This window comes from Physeter macrocephalus, chromosome 8 (genome assembly GCF_002837175.3).
Source record: "Physeter macrocephalus isolate SW-GA chromosome 8, ASM283717v5, whole genome shotgun sequence".
Classification (NCBI taxonomy): domain Eukaryota; kingdom Metazoa; phylum Chordata; class Mammalia; order Artiodactyla; family Physeteridae; genus Physeter; species Physeter macrocephalus.
In genome coordinates, this window is record NC_041221.1 from 50,704,075 (window position 1) to 50,729,331 (window position 25,257).

Sequence of the window (25,257 nt, forward strand, 5' to 3'; positions counted from 1 at the left end):
CAGCCTGTGGAATTTTAGTTAGTGTATTCACGCAAACCCCACTTGTATCTGCAAGAGGATGAGGGATGGGAAAATTTAACAAGAGATTTGTTGAAGCTCAAAATGGAATCCCCTCTCGTACCCTTTCTCAGCTGCTTTTAAATCGATGCATCTTAACGCAAGTTCCCCTGGGTGCATATTCTTCACAAAGATTTAGAGTTGACTTTACAGCTAAGAGAAGAGGCCTTAGTGTTTGAAGAGAAAACCACACAGTGTATTTTCCCCTAAATTCTCCCAATATTGTCAATACTTCTCCAAGGAATGCAAGAGGTGGAGGATACTGCTGGTGCTTTTCGGAACACTCATCAGCGTCCGACTGTGTTCCGCACACGCACAGCCCTGATCAAGTACTTGTCTACCACTCGATTGGGTCATAACCTGTCACAACTTCATTTCATTGTTTCCAAACTGTTTTAATAACTGCTATGCCTTGGGAATACAAAAGCAGTGAAGATGTGCCTCTAAATCAGAGATTTAAATCAAAGATTCATAACCTTTTAGTCCAATGAGAAAAGAATTAGTGGTTCAAAATTAATATTTTCTGCCTTTTCCCCATGCCAAAATAGAAACCAGTCTGCAGGCACATTTTTCTTTTTCCATAATGAAAGCGTACAGTTTAATAATAGCTGAGCAGTTGTGTTGAGGCAAGAGACTTTTTCCTTCATTATTTCTCAGTAAAACCCCAAGCGGTCAAGCTTACATGTTCCTCTGAGGGAAAAAGTGCGAGCAGAGGATAAACGTTCTGCCAAGGAAAGCTTAGAGCTGCCAGCACTGGAGTTCTCCGCCGCCCTCCTTTGCTTCGTACTCAGGGCACTAAATCCCACTGTCTAGAATTTAATGTGGTTCACCGTTGCCCAAAGCTCCAGATGCTTCCAGGAATATTTCTATCCACAGGACTGAAAGATGAACATGGTAGAAGACGCCCAGTTACATTTAGGTTCATGTCTTGCCACTTAATACAGGGCGGTCATTATGATGGACAAATATTAAACCACCTGTTGACATCCAACGTTGAAATGCTCCATCGTACCACAATATTACTTTCCACTAAGAAAGAAATATTTCCTCCAAAGCCAGCTGATATGTGGACTCCTTTGATCTAGGAGGTATCACCATCTTTACCCCGTGGGAGGGAGACACTTCTTTATGGGGTCTGCTTTACTTTAGGAGGTCAGCCTCTGCTGGCGAGAAAAAGCAGTTTCATCTGAAGCTCTGGAAGTGAGGGGAGCAAAGAGAAGGGATGGAGCCTCTGTTTTTGCTGTTTTGGAGCTATGGATAGAATATGGCACCCAAGCTCATACACAGCATCCTATGCATGGTGACAGGGATCGTGGCGGGGGAGAGGGGGGATCCACTCTTCATGATATGACCAACCTATTTCCCATTATACTTACTGTAGAAATTGTCCCTTTCTTCTCAGGTTTTCAGGAACAACTGTGTTCAAACAGTTTTACTATCTGGGGATATTTCTTCGAAAAGATCATTGAGAATGAATTTATATTTGTTTGTTTAGAGCACAAAATGATGCCACCTGCTATTTTTAATGATAAACTACCTGAGATGTACTTATCCATTGTCCTAAAGAACATCTTAGAAATGCTCTGTAGTGCTTAGCAGGGGACCTGCTGTATAGTAGGCATTTGGCAAATAATTGCTGAATTACTGAATAAATAAATAATGGCTGTGATAAAACTATAGCAGTGTTATGTTAAGGTCAAAGATATACTTACGTGGAATATTATTTGCAGATATATATTATTTCGTAAATGTAGAAATCATTACAGCTTTATAAATAGAAATCCTCTAATGTCATGAACCTACTAGTGTATATAACAAGCAGAGCCTTTTGGGGGACTTATGTCCAAATTCAACCTCAAAAATAATCTTGGAACACATTTTTTTGCTGGGTTTTTATAACACTATTACAATGCTTAAGTTTTGTTTTAAGACTGATTTGAACCCAACAAGTAGGGTTTATTTGTGAAATACAATTTCACTTCTGACATAATGTTTCACGCATTGGACATAGTGGAGGTTCAGCAGAAGTAGATTTCACATTAAGCTTTTAACCTCAAGATGGTGTTTTATAATATTAATATACTATATTAACATGGTATTGCTATACTGATATTGACCTTTGTGGCAGTATCAGAAGCTAAAAGCATCAGACTTCGGAGATACCTAACTTTGATGTAATGGAAGCACTCATGGCATTGTCTTTATTGGTGGAGAATACTATATTCTTTCACAGAGGAAATCCTAATATGGTGATTTATATTTTTAAAAAAAGAATGATATTTCCTGTTGCTCTGAGTCGTGTCCTATTTAAGAGATCCAGTTTGGGGCTATCATGAAGCACTGATGAATATGAAATAAAAAAATTAAGACAACTGGTATCAGGACTTTATTAAGCTTTTCACTGGATACAAAGAAACTTTTTTAAACATTAAGAACACGATCTTATCAAAAAAATTTCACATTTGCTAAACAGAACTGTAGGCATGTATTTTCTTTACACCACATTTATTAAAGTATCAATGACCAGATCCTAAAAAGAGAAGGCACAGATCTGTCTCCCTCTGGTGAATTTCTAGTGTCTAATGAAGGAAATGTCACCAGCTCTGCAAATTCCCATCCTATAGACATGAAGCAAATCAACACAAATGTGTGACAGCAGGGGCCATGAGATGGAAATGTTACATTAAGGGATTTGGATTTTCTTATCACGTATGCAAATTTCAAGAGAGGAGGTAGCTATCCAAATGTTCTGAAACTCCATCCACATTCGGACTCTGCCAAGGATTCACCATTGGATACAACAGTATTCGAAAACTCTATTTTAGGAATGCCGACCTGGTTCTACTCTCTGAAAAGTGTTCTAGAAACTGGCCTTAGATCCCACTGTTCTTACTCTGGGACGTGTTGGGTTTCCTCAGAAAAAGTGCTGGTTGTTATAATCTGCTTTGGCGAGCGTCTCTGTCAGGTGCTGCCTTCATTGTCAGGCACTACATTCTATCTCCCACCTGCTGCCCGAGTAGGCACCGACAGAGCTGTGTCCATACCTCAGACTCTTCTCTCTTCCTCAGGCAGTCAAGAGAGTTCCTTTCTATGTCAAATTTTCTAAAGTTCCATAGGAGACCAGTTCTAATCTGATAAAAATAATTTGTGGTAAGATGTTAATGAGAAAAGTAATGGATTAGTTTGTTACCTCTCTGAAAGAAAAAGATAATAAATTATAAAAGAGGTCCTGGTATGGGTTGGAAGGTGCTACTATACTCCAGGGTCATTTTAAATGTCTGGGTGTGTTACTGGTTGTCCCAATTATTGGGGAATGTTACTTAAGGGATTAAGGGGGGGCAGGCGAAGCGAGACTTGGATCTCACAACAGGCCAGTGAATGTGGCATTAATCTTATAAAAGTTCTTATCTCATTATTCCTCCTATATTTGAGTTAGTCCTTCATAATGCATTTGTAGGACTTGGCATGGGCCAATATTTTCCTTCATGAAGGGTATTAGGACTATTGATTTTCATGAAGTATCTTAACACAGGAGTGTAGAAAGAGGTAGGATTTTACCCCCTATAGGTAGCCCTGATGAAAAAAGTAGAAAGTCAGGATGGATAGGGATGCCAGATTAGAAAAAAATACAGACACAACCAGTTAAATGTGAATTTCAGATAAACAATGAATAATTTTTTTGTATAAGTACATCTCATGAAATATTGGGAAAATACTTATATTAAAAATATTCATATGTATCTGAAATTTGAATTTCACTGGGTGTCCTGTATTCTATCTAGCAACCTTAAATATGGGACAAAAATAATTGAAGATGGAGAAACAGAGGAAAGAAGATTGGTTAATATTCCATACCAAGATCCCAGGCCCAAAGGTTACAGAGTTTTGCTTTGAACATGACCACCTGTGCAGATCCTCAAATTAGTACTTAGTTTTTTATTGCTAGACTGCACATAGGCAGATAGCAAAAATTTAAGAGTGTTGCATCCTGTTTTTTTGCAAAGGGTACCACCTAATGTTGATGGGTCTTTAGTGACTCTCACAGGGCCAAGGCAGTTCATCTCACTTGAGAAGATCCAATTTTTTAAAAAGTAATGGTTTGGAGAAACAATTTTTTATGGAAAACTTATCCTTATAAACAAAATGAGTTCCATATTTGGAAGAACAGCTTTAGGAATGCACTGGTTCTGTTGTTGATGGAAATGAATCTGAATTTAGTTTCTTTGCATATTACTGAAGTTAATAAATTAATTGATGTTTGAAACTTAAAGAGCATTTGTGTTCCACAAGCTGGACTGTTTGCTTGTGGGAACTCAAATAAGTGCTAAAGCACATTTCTCATGTGATTAAAAAACAAAAGGCCATTTTTAACAAAAATATAATTTCTTTGAAAATTTTAATCCCAAATTGCAACAATAACAAAAATGTCAATGAATTAAGGCTGGTCATAATGTGCCCTTTTTCTTTAGGATAAGTTTGATTTTGTATAAGATACAGTATACTTAACACACACATACCACATACAAGCACATACTTCTGGCTCATACAAGTACACATTTAGGACTAATACCTACAAAAGACTATCACAAATGAAATAAAAATTGCACAGTTTTCAACTGACTTAATCAACACGTTTTACAAATTCTACAGAACACTTTATCGCTGTCATTGGGAAAACATAATTTAGAGCATTATTTAAAACTATGTAACACAGGAGCCACCAATAAGTTATGGCAAATACAGTGTTTACACCATTGTGTCAGTGAAATCTAGTTGAAAAGACTAAAGTGCTATAAAATAAAATACTTTTAAAAACCTTGTTTAACATATCCTGAGGGACACTATGCATTATTTTCTATTAGCAATTCAAAAAGCGAGCACTCTACCTGTGGAGCTCTCATTTCGACTAGCAACCAAAGGTCAGAAGATTGTGTCATTGGATCATTAAAATTGTAGAACTGAAAAAGTCATGAAAACATACATTTCCTGAGACTTCCAAACTTCCAGTTTGGAATCCTAACAGGGGAGGTCCTGCATGGGTAACCTTGGCTAAAACATGTTAGAACTCAAAGAACTTAAAACAACATTAAACGAAGATGCATGTCTGTCTGTTTGTGATTTATATTTAAGTCCATCTTTGATTCTCCAGCTTGAAGTGTAATTGACAGTGCAGTTAGACTGTTACTGTTAGGCATTTCTTATTTATGACGGTCTCATTTTTCATTGGTTTTCTAGTGATTTTTCTCCTCTTAAATATTTAAATATTTGAATTATGTTTGTTCCTACTTACGTAGGCGATATTAATTTTAAGAGTTAAAATGGCAATAGAATCAGGTTGAGTGATTAGAGTGCAGTTTCAGCTTGAAAAATGTGTGAGATGTGCATGCTGTGTGTTTGTGTGAGTACGTGTGTACACACACAGGTGCATACATACCAAACACCTTATGCTCTAATACATTCATTGTTAGGTGGCACTCCATGAAAAGTGAGTTTTCCCAGTATGGCTGAAAGCGAATATTGAGGTCACCATATAGAATATCCTAAGGCTTTTAAAAGATGCCTCCTCATTCTCTGCATTCATATGATTGTGTAGTAATAAGGGAGACATAAAGAATAATGGCAGGAGTATCTAAATATTGGTCCTTTGAAATTACAGACAGGAAAGCAAACCAAAAAATGATACTCTTTGTATATTTTCCCTCATCTCAGCCACTCACTCCTCTGATTTCCTGCTGTAGATTGGGTAAAAGTTGGATTTTGTTTCTGTTTTCTTTGCCTTGCAGGACTTGTGATGGAAAAGTCTTAAGAAATAAGCAAAACAAAAAAATGCACCAAGATGTATCTCCTACCATTTGGGGGTCTGTTTGTAGCCTTTGTGCTCTAACTCTCTGGAAACTCAATGCCCAGCTAAGACAAAGGAGCTTAGGCTGATAGTAAGCTCTGATTGCCTACCACTAGTCCTCACCCCCTACCTCTTTATTTAAGGCCTACAGCCTGCTCCGTAAGTGTGTCCCAGAGCAGGGCCAATGGGCAGAAGAGAGTCAAAGCCATTTTCTCTCCACTCCCCTCTCAAAGGAATCCCTTCTAGTGAACTCTTCCTCTAGTGGAGGATGCGTGGCTCACCTCTGCCTGTTCCCTCCTTTAGAAATTAAGGCAAGTCCATTTATTCCCAGGGCCTGTTACACAGATAATGTATATCCACATGGACACCAAACGTTGGCTTGGAAGTGTCTTTTGTCAAACAGGGTCTCTATGTGCATATCATTAATAGCAAATAAAAGCTTTCTCCAACTGAGAAACTGCACAATTAATCTAATGCTTCAGCATGTTTGTTTTTTTCCAGCACCCAAATGACAGATATGACAAAGCTAATTCTAAGCAAACATAAGAAAGCATCTAAGTTCAAGAAAATACAACATAGTTACCTCTATATTTTCTTCATTTTTCATTAGTATTGAATATGTTGAAAGATCTGTTTTCCCATACTTGTATAAGTTAAATCCTTGTGTCATTGCAAGTGTCATTGGCTAAAGATCCTCCTGAGGGCTGAATAATGAATAGTCAGAGAAAACCTCCCCAAGAAACAACTTCACAGGACATAAATTTCAATAAGCTATAGTCCTGTAGAAAGGATTCATATTCAATTGCATATAAAGAGCAGGTAAGAGAGATAGAAAGACAATAAAACTACAAGGGGAGGGAAAGCAGAAAGAAAATTATATTTGTAGATAATTAATATCTATTTTTACAAAAATATTTGAATATGATCAGCTACTCTACTTTCAAAAATCTCATCAACTCTTTTTCATACATTGTTAAGGGTTTTGGTCCTAAAATTAAATTATTTAATATTACCTAAGTTTTCACTTGAAAAGAAGAATTTCACTGTGTCTCTCCACGACTGTGTGTGTTTGTGTGTATTTGTATCTGTCTGCCTGCACAAGAGTGGGTATATATTGATATATTTTGTCTGTTGAGACATATACACACAATTGGAATGGAGATCATATCTGTTGTGTGTATATGCATGCTACTTGGTCAGCCACACACACCTGCACACTTCTCATAAATGTTCTCTTCAATATAAACAATTTCTCTTCCTTCCTCACAGTTGCTAATAAGCACTATTTTCTGATAGTGAGTATTTATAATCTTTTAATCAACTCTTGATTATTTATAATTTTGACGTGCATAACCTTGGAATCAAATGCCTTACCTAGGACTCAGAGATTAAACCACATGTCATACATCTAAATTTATTGAAAGCTGAGAGCATGCTTTTATTTCTCTATGGCCCCACTTTACATGGACTGTGTTTTCCCAGGAAACTATTGAGGTGAGATTATTTCTAAACATGAAGATAAAATAATTCAGAATTGTACGAATTCAGCAAATTTTATAGATTTTTATAAATGCCTCACAATATTCCTGTGAGGCATATTGGTAAGGGTTATCATGCTCTTTTAAGATTGTTTAGAGCTGTCAAAAATCACAAAGACACCAAGGCGGAAGCAATGCTCAAAGTTGCATTACCATTTTTCTTCCTCATACACCTGGACTATCAAATGGTGGATGGCAGAAACTTTCTGTGAAACTTTGGCCTCTGCCTCAAACTTGACCCTGGGGTGGGACACAGAAGTGATTTTCAATAAGTCTGCCCAAATCACATGTATTTAAGAATCTCCTAAAAATGTTTCATGGATCCTTGCGAGTTCACGGTCATAGTTTCAAAAACATTGCTCTAATTCACTCTGCCACCCTTCCATTTTCCTCAACTTCAAGTAAAAAAACTCAGATTGAAGGTTCTCAGAATATATTCCTCAAAATCTGGGATTTAGAATGACATAGTTGGAAATCTCAATTTGTTAGGAAAGTTTGCTCAATCTTTCATTTCTTTCTTTTCTTCTTTTTATTTTTTCAGTCAAGATAATTGTTAGAAGAACTTTTATAGGAGTTCTTTTCAGAGTTTTCTGATTTTAACAACACTTATCATAATTTTTCATTTACTGAGCATTTGTAGGACAATATTATTTAAGAGATTTCTGAATTAAAATGACATCCATCTCTTCCCCCACTCCCATTTTTCACTATGGAGTTGGCACTAAGAATTCTTCCACAAAAGTTTTTACTCTATAGTTATAGCTGCCTTAAATAGAAATACTGTGAAACATTATTGTTTTTATGTAACACGAAAATTACTGATTATGGCCACCAATATTACTTATGCAGGGAAACTGATTTGATGCATCTTGTTTATGACCCAAAGTTAGTGAGATTGCAGACTACAGAATATTATACCAGGTCCCACAAAACAAGTAGGTTTCAGTACAACAATGTATTGATAATACACGTTATGTTGGGCATTTAATTATTTTTTAGTCCCATACAGCATCTGATTAAAAAGAGCGAGCGAGAAAGAAAGGTTCATTTAAAGGATACACAGTGTAGGAGCCCTAGGTTGAAATCAGAAACACAATCAAGTAAACACTCAAAAGTTACAAAAACTAATTCTGAGAAATGAAATTTACTAGTCTTTTTTTTATTCCTAACACTAGAAGTAGGTTTTGCTCATCAAATGGGAAATGAAATATTTATAGTAATGAAGAGTATGATAATAATCACTGAAGAAATGGTTTCCCCCTTTTCCCACCCACTTTCAGCCCTTATTCCCTCAGAGACTCAGTGGAATAGGAAAATCAGAGTGTTTATAGATAATATGCCTAATACAGTGAGTTTTCTCTATCTTATTCACTGGCACTCCAAATGGTACTATCAAGTGTTGGCTTCCCCTTCATCAAAGACATAGTTGAGCTTTATGACAGTGCTGATGAAATCACCAAGTTCTACGAAATCGGCAGTGACAATATTGATGCCACTCTCTCCTGGCTTCTGCGTGCGGACCCACTGCATCATGGCAGGAAGAGCTCTGAGAAAGGAAAGAAAAAAGAGAAATCACAGAAGGAAAGATATTATTTTTCGAGCTCACAATTCCCAGGACTTCCTTTGGTTTTCTAACTTATTAAAATAAATGCCCCAATTACAGATACAGAATGGAGAAAAAAGCCAAATGGACAATGGTAAATTCTTAACCTCTGAAGTGACTCTGCAGGAGAAATACAGCCATCCCTGGAATCCACGAGGGATTGGTTCCAGGAATCCCCACAGATACCAAAGTCTGTGGATGCTCAAGTGTCTTATATAAAATGAAGTAGTAAAGTCATCCCTTCTCATCCGCGGTTTCTGCATCCGTGAATTCAAACAACCCGGGATCAGTTTTATGGATACGGAACCCTAGGATATGGAAGGATGGCTGTAGTCACTACCTTGGTCCACATTGGACTCCATCTTTGGAGATCTCAGATGCCATGAGAATTTATAGAGAAGCTTCTCCACTAAGAAAACATCATTCTTGCACTCATATCCTAGTTTGGTGTGGTGTGATTGCAAACCCTGCAAAGCTATGGGGTAGTGATGTCGGAGATGCATACGTGCACTTAGCAAACATTTATTATGAACCCACTATTTTCAGCAGATATGCTGGATATTGTAAATACATGTAAGGGCAAAACTCCCTGCATTTGACAAGTGCATGGTTTGGTGGCAGGCAGGTGGACAGGGAAGAAAATTTTAATACTGTATAGCACAATCAATGCTCATCCTTTAAACATATTTACTGATCACCCCTTCTATTCCAGACACCCTTGAAGGCACTTGGAAAACCTGAGTGAACAAAGTAGATACAAATACCCACCTGTGTGGAGCTTACAGTCTAATAAGGAAAGACAAACGATGACTAATAATCATAATTATATCACTTGATAGGAAGGAATAAGTGCTATTAAAACACAGCAAAAAAAAAAAGGAGGATTTGGAGTGCATAGATAGAGAGATGTGGAGCAGATTGCAACTTAAAATAGGTGCTAATGCAGGTCCACGGACAAGCAGACATTTGTGCGAGGGTTTGAAGGAGACAAGGGAGTTGTCATGTAGAAAGCTAGGGAAAGCATTTCAGTTCCTGCCATGGCCCTGAGGGGGTAGCATGCCTAAATGTGGCAAAAGAAAGAAGAAAGTATTAAAAGACGAAGTTAGAGAAATAATAAGGAAAGGGAGGCAGATGCTGTAGAGCACTGTAGGCTATTATAAGGGTTTTGAGGTTTACTCTGAGTGAAATGGGGAGTCTTTGGAGGATCTTGAGCAGAAGAGTGTTATGATCTGACTTAATTATAAAAGATGATTCATTACCATGACAGCGTGGTGGAGAGTCACCTAGCCTAGCTTGCAAAGTCAGGAAAGACTTTTCAGAAGAGCGCTCCCTGAATGTTGAGGGATTAGGAAGATTTAGCTGGGGAAAGGTGGGAACAGGGAGATGCAGTGCATTTTCAGACAGAAGAAATAGCATTCCTTCATTCATTGACAGGACTAGGGCGTGCTTAGGAGCAGGACATGCAGACAGATCCAGGAGATGTTAGTAAAGATGCAATATCCTATGACAGCATATTGAAGAGAAACCACTATGACTTAAGGGAGCAGGAAGGGAGATTGACATGAAAAAGGGATAAATAAACTGAGGTCTGAGAGATGATAGTGCAATAACAATGAAAGAGTGAGGAAATACATGTGGACATTAGTTTCCTGGATGAGATGGAGGGAGAGAGAGAAGTGAGTGGGTAGAGAGACAATGATGAAATTAAGAATCTCAGAGAAGTTACAAAATTTAAGGAAGTCTTAAAAATGTTGGAGAAATAAGAAGGAACCGGATGATAGAAGGCTTTCGGAAATGTAGACCAGCTGAAAGCTGTTAACCAGGGAAATAATATGTTTAGACTTGTGATTCAGAGAGAGTGGTCTGCCTTCATTGTGAACAAATGAATGGAAGAAAGCAAGACTGGGAGCCGGGCTAACAATTAGGGCGCTGTGGAAGGAAGCCAGACCAGAGATAATGGTAGCTTACATCTCAGTGGCCTCAAGAGATATATTTGAAAGGAACTGAGGAGATAAAATGACAACATTTGACTGGTGTGGGATTGGATGTAGATGGAGAGGGAGAAAAAAAGCCATGAATGATGCCTAGATTTCTAGTGGTATTCTGGCAGGTGAGCATCATCCGCTAATCTTGGAAAGATAGCACTGAAGGCTTTCCATGGATGTGCTAAGTTCAGTCTGAGACATGTTGACTTTGAGGTGACTTTGGGACACGTGAGTTGAGATCTTAATTCACAGTTAAGTGCAGTTCTGATATTTAGGACATAGAGCTGGTCAAGTCATCACATAGAAAGAATAGTTAGAGCTATGAGAGTGGATAAAATTACCTGGGAAGATAGTATAAAGAAGGATGAGAAGAGAAAATTTGAAAATCAACAATGTGGGCAGAAAAGTTGATTCAATTTAAAAAAGAGAGAAGCAGGCATAGAAGTAAGATGAAAATTAGGAGCATGTAGTGTCATGAAAATAAAGGAGAAAAGAAAGCCATGTTTTTTTGGTTTGTGAGGTTGAAGTATATAGAATGTAATATGTGTGTCTTTCTCCAGACCTCAGAAAGTGTATCTAGTCAAACTTGACCCATCCAGGCAAAACTGAATCAACTGCCTTGGACTACATTCATCCTGTGGGTAATACCTTAAAAATTCTGATCCACATTTTTCAGCATACAGATAGAGGAGGACACAAGTGCTTCTAAAAGAGCATAACATCGATTTAAAAGGTCCATTGCCTTCAGAAAATAGACTCGCAGGTGGAGAAATTTGGCCTTCACAACAACAGCTTCAGAAGAGAATTCTATCTTGAAATGAAAAATCTGGATCCCTAGAGCACAGACACAAGTGTATTCAAGTTCATTAGAAAGATAGATGTCGTGGAAATGTGTCTGCAGCCACTTGGGTTTGAATTCCATTACTTTCTCTTCTGGAATTGCTAGGGCAGATGGTTATATCTCTGTTGTGAATATAGTATCAGACACTGTATCACTGTATTCTGTATCAGAAAAAGCAGACACTCTTTGGAAAAAATATCAGAACGAGTGCATTTCCTGGGAAGAATAGTTCTCTAGCAGATATACTCACCTTGAGAGGTGAGAGGTGGGGTAGAGAAACATGATGCTGAGGCCAGTGCTGACTCTGTATTAAGTTTAACCAAGTAGCTGGCTTACCAGATCCCTATGGTACTAGGTTTTGGGAGGCTCCTGAACAACAGAACCGCCATTTTAGAACCATGACCATCACAGAAAGAGATACTCAGATGTCCACTACTGCTCTAAGACTGAAATTCTTGGGCCTGTATTTAGAACAACTAATTGTTATCCCCATGGAGAGATGTTAGGAGAATATGAGTGCTCTTCTCTGTTTCACTATAAAATAGATTGCTTTGAGGATTGATGAAATATCATTTTGGAATAGCTTTTAGGCCTCAGGTGAAATAGGATTTTTACATTTAAATGCCGTTTCTCTGAGTCATGGGAATATTTCTCTTTTTCTGATCAGATATAGTTTTGTAAAGTCAGTATGATACCAAAGACAAAACAAACAATAAACACCAAGTTGAATATGAAACACTCAGATTTAAGTAGAATTATGTTAAACAAAAAGACTCAGTATACTGGATTAAAACTAGCAAATGCTACTGAAGTTACGATGATTATTTAGAGTGGCATTTCTTAAACTTTTAAAATTATTTCCCCCTTATGGAGCCTTTTAAAATATTTTTTCCCTCCTCATCCTCCTTCTCAATAAAATTTTAATACCACAAATAGACTCTAAATATGTTTATAAGTTGTTTGTATATACCTGTGCTTTTTACGTAAAAAGAGTAAATTTTTTATTTGCCCTCCTGAGAATCAATTTTTATACTAGGTAATTAGAGTAAATTGAAAAGCCTCCTCTGGTGGTAATAAAGTATTGTCTCAGTGTAATAATTTTCATGGTATAAGACAAACTGGTTAACAAAGACCTACTCTATAGCACAGGGAGCCCTACTCAATATTCTGTAATGACCTATACGGGAAAAGAATCTAAAAATGAGTGGATATATGTACACGTATAACTGAATCACTTTTCTGTACACCTGAAACTAGTACAACATTGTTAGTCAACCATACTCCAATATAAAATTTTTTTTTAATTTTTAAAAAATTAAAAAGAAAAACTGGTTTAACTTTAATTTTTAAAAATCACCCATTCACTCATTCAACAAAGATATACTGTATCTGTGGAAGACAGCGTTCTAGGTGTAGCTCCCTAGAGCCATTTTGGGGTTCAGACCTTCCTCACCTCTCTCCAAGAAACGTTGCCACAGCCCTGCCACCAAACTGTTTTTTCGTGCCTTTCCTACACTACAGTCACAACACTCTTTCCTTCAACCGAATGCATTATTCTTCTACGTGATCACTGCGAAGGCTTCTCTCACCTACAAGATACATAGGCTCTTGATCAGTATATATGAGTCCCTCCATCCTCCCTCACGCATCCACCACACACACCTCTCTTCAGCTGCAATGGTTGCTACTTCCTACATGCTAATTTTTTCTCTAGTAATACTGAAATGCTTATGTTTTCTCCCAAACATACCCTGTGGTTTCATGCCTCTTTTTTCTTTTTTTCAGGACTTCTCTCTATATGAAATACCATCTTTCTTTCAGTACCCTTCTTAGTCTAATCTCTGCTTGCCCTTGAAGACTTGGCCCAGGCAGCATCTCCATCCCTCAAGTCCAAATCTGGGTGAAGAACTCTTTTCTTGATGCTTTATCTCCTTAAGCACAGTTCTGTAACTACACACTGCACATGGCATTCAGATTTTCCACTTCCATGCCTATTTCTATCAGCACCTGCACACTTTTCAAAAAACAAAAATCATATCATAGTCATCAAAATACCCCCTGTACTCACCACAATCCCTGGGACCCAAAAGGAAAACAGCACATTTATTGAACTCAAATGTTACCTAGAAATCCTGGTCTCAGCTGTCTCAAAGTCTAACAAGTAAAATGGATGTGAACCAACCATGACAATACAATATGGCACAACAGGCATGGGCATAGGATTCTATGGGAGCATGTAGGTAAAATAATTTATTTCACTTGGGAGAAATTATGGAGAAATTTAAGGAGCATGTCACAAAATAGGTGACATATGAGCTTGGTCAAGACTTTTTAGATAAAGAAGAAGAAAACATTTCAAGAAAAGGGAACAGCACATCCAATAGAATACGGGCTGTATAGTAGATCTCCAGAACTTATTTATCTCGCATAACAGAAACTTTGTACACGTTAATCATCACCTCCCCATTTCTCCCTCTCTCCAGCCCCTGTGAACACCATTCTATTCTCTGCTTCTACGAGTTTGACTGTTTTTGAGTCCACATATAACTGAGATCACATAGTATTTGTCCTTCTCTGTCTGGCTTATTTCGCTTAGCATAATGCCCTCCTAACAAAACTGTACTGTATACTAAGATTTGCTAAGAGGGTAGATCCTATGTTAAGTGCTCTTACCACACACACACATAAAAAAATAATAAAGGGGGCAGGAGGAAACTTTGGGAGGTGATGGATTTATTTATAGCCTGATGCTGATGGTTTCATGGGTATATACCTATCTCCAAACTCATCGAGTTGTATACATTAAAAATGTACAGCATTTTATATGTCAGACCTCAATAAAGTGTTTTTTTTTTTTTTAAAAGCATATGGGCATGAAAGAGAGGACATGATTAGGAAAGACAAGGTGACCAGAGAGTAGGCGCCATGGAGGTGTGGGGACACTAGGGGGACTGACTGGAGTAGGGGAGGAACAGGAAGGTGTTTGGGCCAGATGGTTAACGCCTCCTTTGACAACCTGTGAAGTCAGAGCTTCCCTTTATATGCACGTAGGTTTGCTGTTGATTTCATCCAAAGAAGAGTTCTTTGATTTTCCCATGCAATGAAGAATCTAATATTAATTCCATACAAAGTCTATCATCTAATGGCACTGAAACTTGTATTCTCTTCACTTATAAATAAAGAGCTTAGGAAGTTCCCTTTGGAAGTTCTCAGATTGCTACGAGATCCTAAAAAGCCCTCATTTGTTCATTCATTCGTTCATTTTTTCATATTAGTTCCACCTTTACAACCAAAAAGTTGCTAGCAGAAATTTGAAGAGCATTCACTAATATTATGAAGGAAAATATTTCTTAGTGAAATTATGTAGTCTGAAGAGATTACTAAATTCTCTTTGAATTTGTATATTAATATTTTAGTATCTATTTATGGAATAGTCTCCTTTGGTCTCCTATAGTCACATAGAAAGATAAGACTAAATAGATACTGCAATGTTGTCTTTTAAATGCCCCTCTTTTTCTTAATCTCTCATTTTCATTAGATGCTGGATTTACAGTGTGGATTTAGACTGTTTATTCGCAAGACCTCACTGACTACCAGGAGAATCATTTCAAGATAAAGAAAAATTTAAATAAAATCCTAGCACTAGTGTCAAATCTGGAGCCAGACTGTTTCTGCTCAAGTCTCAGCACCAGCATTAATTATGAGCAAGTTAGTTAACACTCTAAGCCTCAGTTTTACCATCTATCACATTAGCATATTAATGAGGATTAAAGTGCTTAGATGAGTGCCTGGCTCTCTGTGAGTGGTAATGTATTGAATATCCTCTGAGTGACAGCCCAGGCAATGCCCTGCTCCAGAGTCTCAAAGAAGGAAGGCAGCAGGGAATTCTAAGGGTAACACCCAGCCATAATACAGTTGTGATGTAAAAATGAGCCTGCGGGATTTCTTTCCAACCTTCACAATTTCCAATCAATGATAGAAAGTGGGTGGGGGAGATGTCCTCGTGTATAAGGGCAAGACTTGGCAAGGAAGCTTTAGGGACGTATCCTTGGAAGGGTTTTTTGGGGGGGGCACATAATTGGGGCAAACGTCCAAATATGCTTTTCCCATCATAGATTCTAACAAGTTAGCAAAAGAGCAGGTCCAGAACCAAAATTTGGTACATGAAACCTCAAAGCCCTTCTCCGGAGTATGGAGCTCTCCTGAGGAAAGACATCTTCAAACAGTTTGCAGGCTTCTTAGAGGAGAAACAGGCACGTCTACAGGAATCAGAAAACCTTCCTCCAAGGAAGCAACAGGAGGGCAGCGATGTGGGAGCCAGAGGTCTTCTCATGTTCTAGTTTTGAGAAACAATTTTGAAAAGATTTAAAGGAAAAGATTTGGGAATTGGAAGTGCTGAGTTCAGTAACCCTCAGTGTGCTGACCCTGACTTATTAATTCATGTCAGTCTCCTACTTAGGATGCTTCAATCACCCCTCACTGCTTTTAGCATAAAGAGAAAAATTCTTAACTGGTCTATAGGCTCTGAACAGCAGCTACTAGCTGCTCCTCCAGTTTCATCTCTGATCACTCTCTCCCTCACTGAATTCTAGCCACATCCACAGTCTTGCTCATCTTGACCAGCCTAATTTTCCTCAGAGAACATTGTAAGAGCTGTTGTTTGTTCGCTGTTTTTTTTTTTTTTTCACCAAGAATACCTCATCTTCCCTGCTCCTTCACTTGACCAACTCACTCACTTTTCTTTCAGGTGATAGTTTAAATGTCACTTCTTCAAAACACTAGTCAGAATTGTAATTATATTTACATGTTTGATCAACACCTGCCTCCTATCTAGACAGCAGTGGCTTTGAGGACAAAGACTGTCTGTTTTCTCATTGTTGGAGCCCAAAGGCTCAGCATAGCACTTGGCATAGACTGAGTACTCAATAAATTTGTATTGAATAAATAGATTTTATTTTTAGAAACAAAAGGTTGATTTTTAGAAGAAAAGTGCATGCAGTAACATAATTCATGGAACGACTGCTCAGTTTTCCTCACTGTGGCTATTGCCACAGATTTTAGTTTGTGAATTCACTGCTATTTTGCTGAACAAAAGTCTTTTAAAAATTAACTTGAAGGATTTTAACTTTTCTCTACTTGGCAGGTCTTACTCGCAAATTTCCATGTTGAACAGTCAATTTGCAAAATGACTTTTCCTGCATTATACGTAAAGTGTCCTGAGAGTCTGTGTTAATAACGACAATAGTAGTCATCATCTTTCTAAGAATAAAGTTTATTAACATTAAACTTAATTAAACAGATTTCTTTATTTACTATCAATTTGTTATTAATTATAATTACCTATCATTTAATTAGAATTAAATTTATTAGGAACCCATGTCAAATTCATATTCAAGTGTGTGTGTGTGTATATAATACTTTTACAACAAATGCATTTTATATATGCTACTTCTCTAAATTCTCTAAACTGTTGTATTTTGTGGTTATGAATGAACAATGTGGATAATAATACACTTGAATCTTTCAGTGAATTTTATTTGAATATATTTAATTTTCAATGAAATGTTTCCTTTGTTGAACAAAATAGAATCTTTAAATTAAATTAATTTTTACAGAACTCTCTGATGCCCTTGGAAATAAAGATTACAGTGAAATGTCAAAGCCTTGTTAGTGCCTTTCTCAAACCCCGCCTCTCCTGAGAAATGGAGGCTTCACTGGTCTGCAAAATTTAAATTTAAATTCTTCCCTTGGGCAACTGAGTCACTCAGGACCAACTAATTCAACTCAAGTCTGACATATTTAAAATGTGATTTCCTGTCAATCTGGCCATTTCTGAAGGCTTAGAAATTTCACTTGTAAATGTAAAGGAGAGAAAGATGAAACAAAAAGAAACTCTTTCCCAAAAGGTTGGCATTTCATTCACTGAATCATACAGTGATTGATAAAAGGCAGGGCCTTTGCATCTGTAGTTTTAAACCCCAGAAAGGGCTTCAAAATAACTTCAGGTAGACAGATGGATGTATCTCAGAGATTGTAACTTGCATGAAGACAAGGCTTAGCATTTTTTGCTAAACCTGTTTCTGTTTAGAAAGGAGCATATCTGATTTATGCCTGATAAAAATAACTCATTTTTGGAAAAAAAAAACTTTTTCCCCTAAGATTGCACTCAGAGAAAGAATGAAGTCATGTGAATGATCTGCAAAACAAATGCCCTAAAATCAACTCTAGAGATTTTAGAGGACTTGGGCTTTCTTGAATAAGAGACTAAAGTCCTCTCAAGTCTTCCTATGACAAGCACTATGTACTTTCAGAACTAAATCACCACAACTATTTAGGTGTAAAACAGAAAAAAATGAAAGTTGCAACTAAACATATAGCTGATTTGAATTTTTCCCTCTGTGGGCATGAAAGGAAGAAATCTCTCTCTCCTTAATCTTCCCAGATTCTCTGCTCAAATCAAGTTCAAACTCCATCTGCAGCTTGATAAAGACATCTGTTCAATGCATATTTATAAAGCACCTCTTATGTGCTACATATTATTCTGTGTGCTGAGGATGCCGGGGTGCTCAGAAAGAGACCCAGCCCTTTCCCTCTTGGTCCATACCCTCTGGTTGGGGAGAGAGAGATTTATTAAAAACAAACAACAAGCACCATTTATTGAAGAGGCTGTCTTTTCTCCATTGTATATTCTTGCCTCCTTTATCAAAGATAAGATGATTATAGGTGCATGAGTTTATTTCTGGGCTTTCTATCCTGTTCCATTGATCTATATTTCTGTTTTTGTACCAGTACCATACTGTTTTGATTACTGTAGCTTTGTAGTATAGTCTGAAGTCAGGGAGTCTGATTCCTCCAGCTCCGTTTTTCTTTCTCAAGATTGCTTTGGCTATTCGGGGTCTTTTGTGTTTCCATACAAATACCCTGAGAAAACCATAATTGAAAAAGAGTCATGTACCACAATGTTCATTGCAGTACTATTTACAATAGCCAGAACATGGAAGCACCCTAAGTGTCCATTGACAGATGAATGGATAAAGAAGATGCAGCACAATATACAATGGAATATTACTCAGCCATAAAAAGAAACAAAATTGAGTTATTTGTAGTGAGGTGGATGGACTTAGAGTCCGTCATACAGAGTGAAGTAACTCAGAAAGAGAAAAACAAATATCGTGTGCTAACACATATATATGATATCTAAAAAAAAAAAAAAAAAAAAGGTTCTGAAGAACCTAGGGGCAACACAGGAATAAAGATGCAGACATAGAGAATGGACTTGAGGACACGGGAGGGGGAAGGGTAAGCTGGGACAAAGAGAGTGGCATTGACATATATACACTACCAAATATAAAATAAATAGCTAGTGGGAAGCAGCCACATAGCACAGGGAGATCAGCTCAGTGCTTTGTGACCACCTAGCGGGGTGGGATAGGGAGGGTCTGGGGGAGACGCAAGAGGGAGAGGATATGGGGATATAAGTATACATATAGCTGATTCACTTTGTTATACAGCAGAAACTAACACAACATTGTAAAGCAATTATACTCAAATAAAGATGTTAAAAAAATACAGACTATGTAAAGTAAAAACAAAAACAAAAAAACAAACAACAAACAAACAAAAACTATCAATCAAGTCAACTGGATTGGTGTTGAGAGAAATTTCAGTTCTGGCCCTGACTATAGTAATGTCTTTTATTGTGTTTTATAATCTTGCATAAATTATATTAACCCTGTGAGTCCCAATTTTTCCTATTTGGAAAATTAGGTGTGACAACACTTGGGGTAGACACCCCCGCACAAGGTGATGATCTCTATGTGGGTACTATTCAGATGTAAGGTCGGGGTTGTTCATAACAACTCGGCCACAGCCATGAGGGCTGACATGCTCTGGGGGCCGCAAGATAAGGACACAAGAGCCACTGTCACACCAGGAATATCGGGGGACTGACTGACCGTCGCCTTCACCCTATCCTAGCCGCCTTCAGTTTTCAAAGGGACAGATTCCAAGTTCTCAAGAAGACATGGGAACAATCCCACCTCCCTCTCATGCCTGGAAGTTTGTTAGTTTAGTTTAGCTTTGTGTTTGTTTAACAAAAAGTAATGCAGGCAAATCAAAGCAAAAGACGCCATCTGTTTCCTTTGATGATGGCAAAAGTAGTCCTTTTCATTGTGGCAAGGAAGAAAACTGTCAAAAATCCATTTTCAATTAAAATAAGATCATATAAACTGCAAGAAGAATGGTGTTTAGAGTTCATAAAACGTGCTGTGTCCTCAGGCCCATCATTCCCTTCAGCCCCTGTTTCAGAATAAGCCATAAACCCTGCCAGGAGACAGAATATGAGCAGTCAGCCCTCGATGGGGCCTCCGGCTGTGCGGGGACTATTCTGTCTGCTGATTTTCTAAGGGAGAGAAGGAAGAAAGAAAGCTTCATACATTCTAAACAGAGAGACCCTTCAGTATATTATTAAGATTTAGACTGCCAATGAGGCAGACAGTGGGTTTTCTTTCAAGGGTAGAGTCTCAATATAATGAACACTTCTGTGTGGGATCAAGTGTTCTCACCTCACAGTCTCTCCCTCAGTACCAAATAGCCCCTCACTCAGAACAAATGCTCCGGGAATCTGGGGACTCAAAGCTCAGAAGCAATTTACTTTACTCAAAGCGTACAGTTTCTATCTGCTGGCACCTGCCTGTCCTTTCTCCTCTTTGGAAAGATTTCCATTTGCAGAGAAAGAGCTGTTGCTCACCTGTGCAGAAAGGAAGTTTTAACATTTCTGGTTTTGCCTGGAACAAAACATGTCAAGGACTATCTAGGTTTATCCCTTCACTCTCAATTGTTCCTGACTTGGGGATCCTGGATCTCGGGATAGCAGAGGTAATAATGTTGAAAGTCACAAAAGAAATCAGTCACCCATGAACTGTGGTCACACAATTTAACTGAAATGCTGCTCTTCTTTACCATGGGCAGAATCATTTTATCAGTTCATGTTTAGTATTGACCATCTGTTGCTTATTGGAAGTTCTAGTGGAAATCTGCATGCTTTTAATTTTAACAATGGAGAGATAAATTATTACCTATAAAATATACATGTATTAAGAGAAGATGGTCTTTGTGAGGAAAAATGGTGTAAGAGGTTCTTTGTTTAAACTGAATTATAGTTTCTGTACAATATTATATAAGTTACAGGCATACAATAAAGTGATTCACAGTTTTTAAAGCTTATACTAAACTTATAGTTATTATGAAATATTGGTTACATTCCCTGTGTTGTACTATATATCCTTGTACTTATTTTATACACAGTAGTTTGTACCTCTTACTCCCCTACCCCTATATTTCCCCTCTCCCCTTCCCTCTCCCCACTGGTAACCACTAGTTTGTTCTCTATATCTGTGAATCTGCTTCTTTTTTGTTTTATTCACTAGTTTGTCAAATTTTTTAGGTTCCACATGTAAGTGAAATCATACAGTATTTGTCTTTCTCTGTCTGACTTATCTCACTTAGCACAATACCCTCCAAGTCCATCCATGTTGTTGCAAATGGCAAAAATTTCATTCTTTTTTATGGCTTAGTAGTATTCCATTGTATATATACCACATCTTCCTTATCCATCCATCTGTAGAGATTCTTGATGGTGAAATCCTGGGAACTATTTGTCCCCATCGTGTTCATATATTCTCTCCCACTTTCAATAGATTTTATTGAGTACTAATCATGTAGCAATTGTTGGGGTGGGTACAGGGGTGAGTCAGACATGGCCCTTGCCTTAATTATAGGACTAATTCTGGAAATACCTGAATTGTTACAAATAGAAATTGTTTAATTGCTCTGAATAGAGTTGCATGAAAACATTTGACAAGGATGTCCATGAAGCCTCTTTTGGCCTCATGAACTAGCTGCTGGCCTCTTTCTTGGCACACATTCCAATTCCAAATGGAAATATTCCATGGAATCTTATATATTTATGAGGCTAAATAAAGACTACTGTCTAAGTATTCATAAGTTAAGTGAGTATTTATTGAGTTTTAATGGACTGCCTACAATTGATACAGGGGCATTAGAAAGAATAAGAGCTTTAGAATTAGACAGAGCCCTATTTGAGTTACTAATAATGTGTGACTTTGGGGAAGGTTGTTTTTCACTGTAAAATGGGGATAATAATGCTATGTAAATCCTAGGGTTTTGCAAGACTAAAACAAAACAATACAAGATGGATAGGTGGCGTAACATAGAGGTTAAGAAAGAGGACTTCGCAGCAGACTGAGTTCAAATCCTGGTACTCTCCCTAATACTCGTGTAACTTTAGGCAAGTCACTTAAACTTTTCTAGCTTCAGTTTCCTCACTTGTGAAAGAGAATAAAAAGAGTGAATTAATGTGGAGATTAAATGAAATAGCATGCATAAAATTTTAACATAATACTTGAGTGGTGATAACTCAATAAATGATAGCTGTTACTCCATTCTTAGTGTTCATGCTTGAAGTGCCTAGTACATAGTAGACAGTAAATAAATGTTAGCTACCTTCATTTTTCCTACTTTTAGATTACTTGAAGGCAAGTAACTCTATGAAGAAGTTACTCTCTATATTGATGTGTAGTGCCTGCTGTGAAGAGCTGCCCAGATTTTCCCTTCCAGATTGACAGCACTCATCTCAAAGAGTGCTAGGAGTGTTGTTGGCTGTCAGCTCTCAGCTGAGTTTCTGTCTGAGAATTGGCCTCAGCTAAAGAGTTAGTGACACCACTCAAGGTCACACACCTTCTCTGGGGACAACCTGCATCCAATGACTGATCTTTGGGAAGGAGTGTATACAGGCACTTGCCTCAAGGTGGGACAACTTGGAAGGTTCATCCCAGCTCCAGAGCTTCCTGTAGGCTTGGCTAAGACCTTTATTGTGACTGCATCACAGCCAACTCCTCCCTCTACTCAATCCTATTCCTGTCACTCTCCCATAGGCATGGATCCCAAGGGAACTCTGGAATAAAACTGCACACAAATCTCAGAGCCTTAGAGTCTATTTCTTGGGAAACCCAACTACAAGTCTTCAATTTAGATGGCAAGAAATTCTGTGATCAGTGGACTTTCACCCAAGTAGGAATCAAGGGTAGCCTTTGGTAAACTTAAAGAGATAGAGAAATTAAAACTACATTTCCATTTCTTAAATGCAAACAGGGTAGGTCCTATGGTGATGTGAGGGTTTTTTTTCAAGAGGGAGAGTGGGAGAAGATCACCTGAGAAAAACTTCCTTTATGCTTAGTGCCGTGCACTATGCAGAATCATGTGGGTACCTCCACTTACTCTGGCAAATTAGAAAGGCCACCAAGTCTAGACTACTTAGAAATAGTGACCACATAGTCTTACATTGGTCATCTGTTAGGATTTCCCTCTGGATACCATTATGCTATGAATAATGTATCAGAAGCTCAGAACATCTAAACCTACTTCTAAAGGAAACAATTGTCAGGGTCACTCTAATGGGAGACTTTTCCAGTCCAAATTGCCCAGCAGAAGCTGGGGGTGGTGTGGTGGTGGCTAGGTGGTATTTATTCCATCATCACAGCCTTTCCTGTATAGTACTTTGTGCAACTCCATGTCCCTGACATGCTCTTTCAAAGCTAAATGTTGTTATAGCATCCATTTCAGATGTTCAATTTTTTTAAAAAGTCAAATTCAGAGAGTTCCCATTCCTTAGAGAAAATGTTAACATGCAGAATGAATACAAACAGAATTTAATTTGATCATGATTTCCCAGGTGTCTGTGTGTCTCTGGGCCCCTGCAATGATGCATAATTATCAGGGGGTGATTTCTTTGGCCTTTTCCCCTTTAATCAGTGACAACTGCAGGTGCAAAGGGCAGAGGAGCATGTCATTTGTTCTGCAAGAGAATAAGATTCATTATGCTGTTAATTCTATAATTTCCTCCTGACAGTGGTCTTACAAAGTCAGAGTGTTTTAATAGTACCGAGAGTGCAAAAATTTAAGTCAGTTTGTATAAGAGTGCCTTCCATTGTGTTGTCTGTTGGTTATATTTTTGGGAAATCGTGTTACCTGACACTTTAAAAATATTCCACTTTGGCATTCTTTGACAACATGGAAAATTCCTAGGAACTTAAAAACATACAATAAATATTGCCAAACCATATTGGTTCTATATATGTGTCTTATTTGCTAATGCATCCTCCCTCTTCCTTGTATATTTCCTCCTTGCCACATTTAGAAAAGTACCAGAGGATATCAGGTTTGAAAATGTCTCTAAGATGTTTATAATCTGTGACCACATTCTCTAAAAAATGTTACCTAAAGAGAGTTCCATGTTACAATGTTTCATGAGCTATTGAAAGATATTCCTAAAACAAATAAATATTGCTTTGAATATTGGTTGAATAAATTTAGGTAATAGTGAAGCCTCTTTGATGTTCATAATACACATAGTAGCATATTAAGCATATTGTCATATTAAGGACATTGAGATAAGTCAAGAACTTATTCCCCTGTCCTCAAACTAGTGTTTTCCAAACTTATTTGACCCAAGAATAGTCCCAAAACTATTAACACATGGGCATGCACACACAAATACACCTTTTAAATTTCTTCCTAAAAACAACCAACAGACATCTAGTGGACCTAATGTTCTACAGAACACTGTTCTGGAATTATTGTTGGAAAGCCTCCTTTTCAAAGACTCAACTCTGCCATATGTTTCAAGGACTGAAAATTCTCACAGCCTCCTGAGTCAGACTCTCCCATCTTAAGACTGCTTCCATTATTAGAAGGTTCTTAGGTTCCCCCAGAACAAGTTTGCTCCTCTTCGACATGATATTCCTTTAAATATTTGAAAATGATTGGGATTCTCCTACCCCACCATCTGTACCTGCCCTTCTCCATCTTAAACATCCCATTTTCTTTCCTTAGATGATTCCGTTTGGAACATTTTTATTGTCCTTGCCACTCCCTTCTGAACACTCCACTTTGTGTATATTCCCTACAAAAGAGTTAGCTTTGGAAAATCATGCAATTTTCTAACTTAGGTATAGAGTATAATAGAGTATCTCCACCCTCATTCTGGGTACTATGCTTCTCTTATTATGGCCAAAGATTCTTTTGACTTTTTCTCTATTCATGTTTCCCAGCCATTCCATCGCCATCTTTTCCCTGGCATTCTTTAACAGCTTCTTCTGAAGGAAGGAGGATGGTATTAGGTGGTACCAATGGAGGGGAAGCAGCTCTCCTTCTAGAAGAGTCAACACTAGCTTGTTACCTTACACATTCTTCTTCCTCTTGAGTTCAGGGAATCTCCTCTCTGTCACCAAAAAATGTGCCAAGCATGCAGGAGGCGAGGTCCCACCAGAAATTTAAGAAGAGCCTTCAAGAGTGATCTGAGGCTGGCTAGT

The 25,257-nt window shown here is 37.8% G+C and overlaps 1 protein-coding gene across 1 annotated transcript in view; it reads right to left on the bottom strand.

Annotated features, from left to right (window-relative positions):
* Positions 1–8,829: 8,829 nt before the first annotated feature.
* PLCXD3 (phosphatidylinositol specific phospholipase C X domain containing 3) overlaps positions 8,830–25,257 on the bottom strand; it is a 203,189-nt gene continuing 186,761 nt past the window's right edge. Inside the window, exon 3 of the mRNA XM_024127611.2 lies at positions 8,830–8,983. Within this exon, the coding sequence (XP_023983379.1) occupies positions 8,830–8,983 (154 nt within the window). The remainder of the gene's footprint in view (positions 8,984–25,257) is intronic.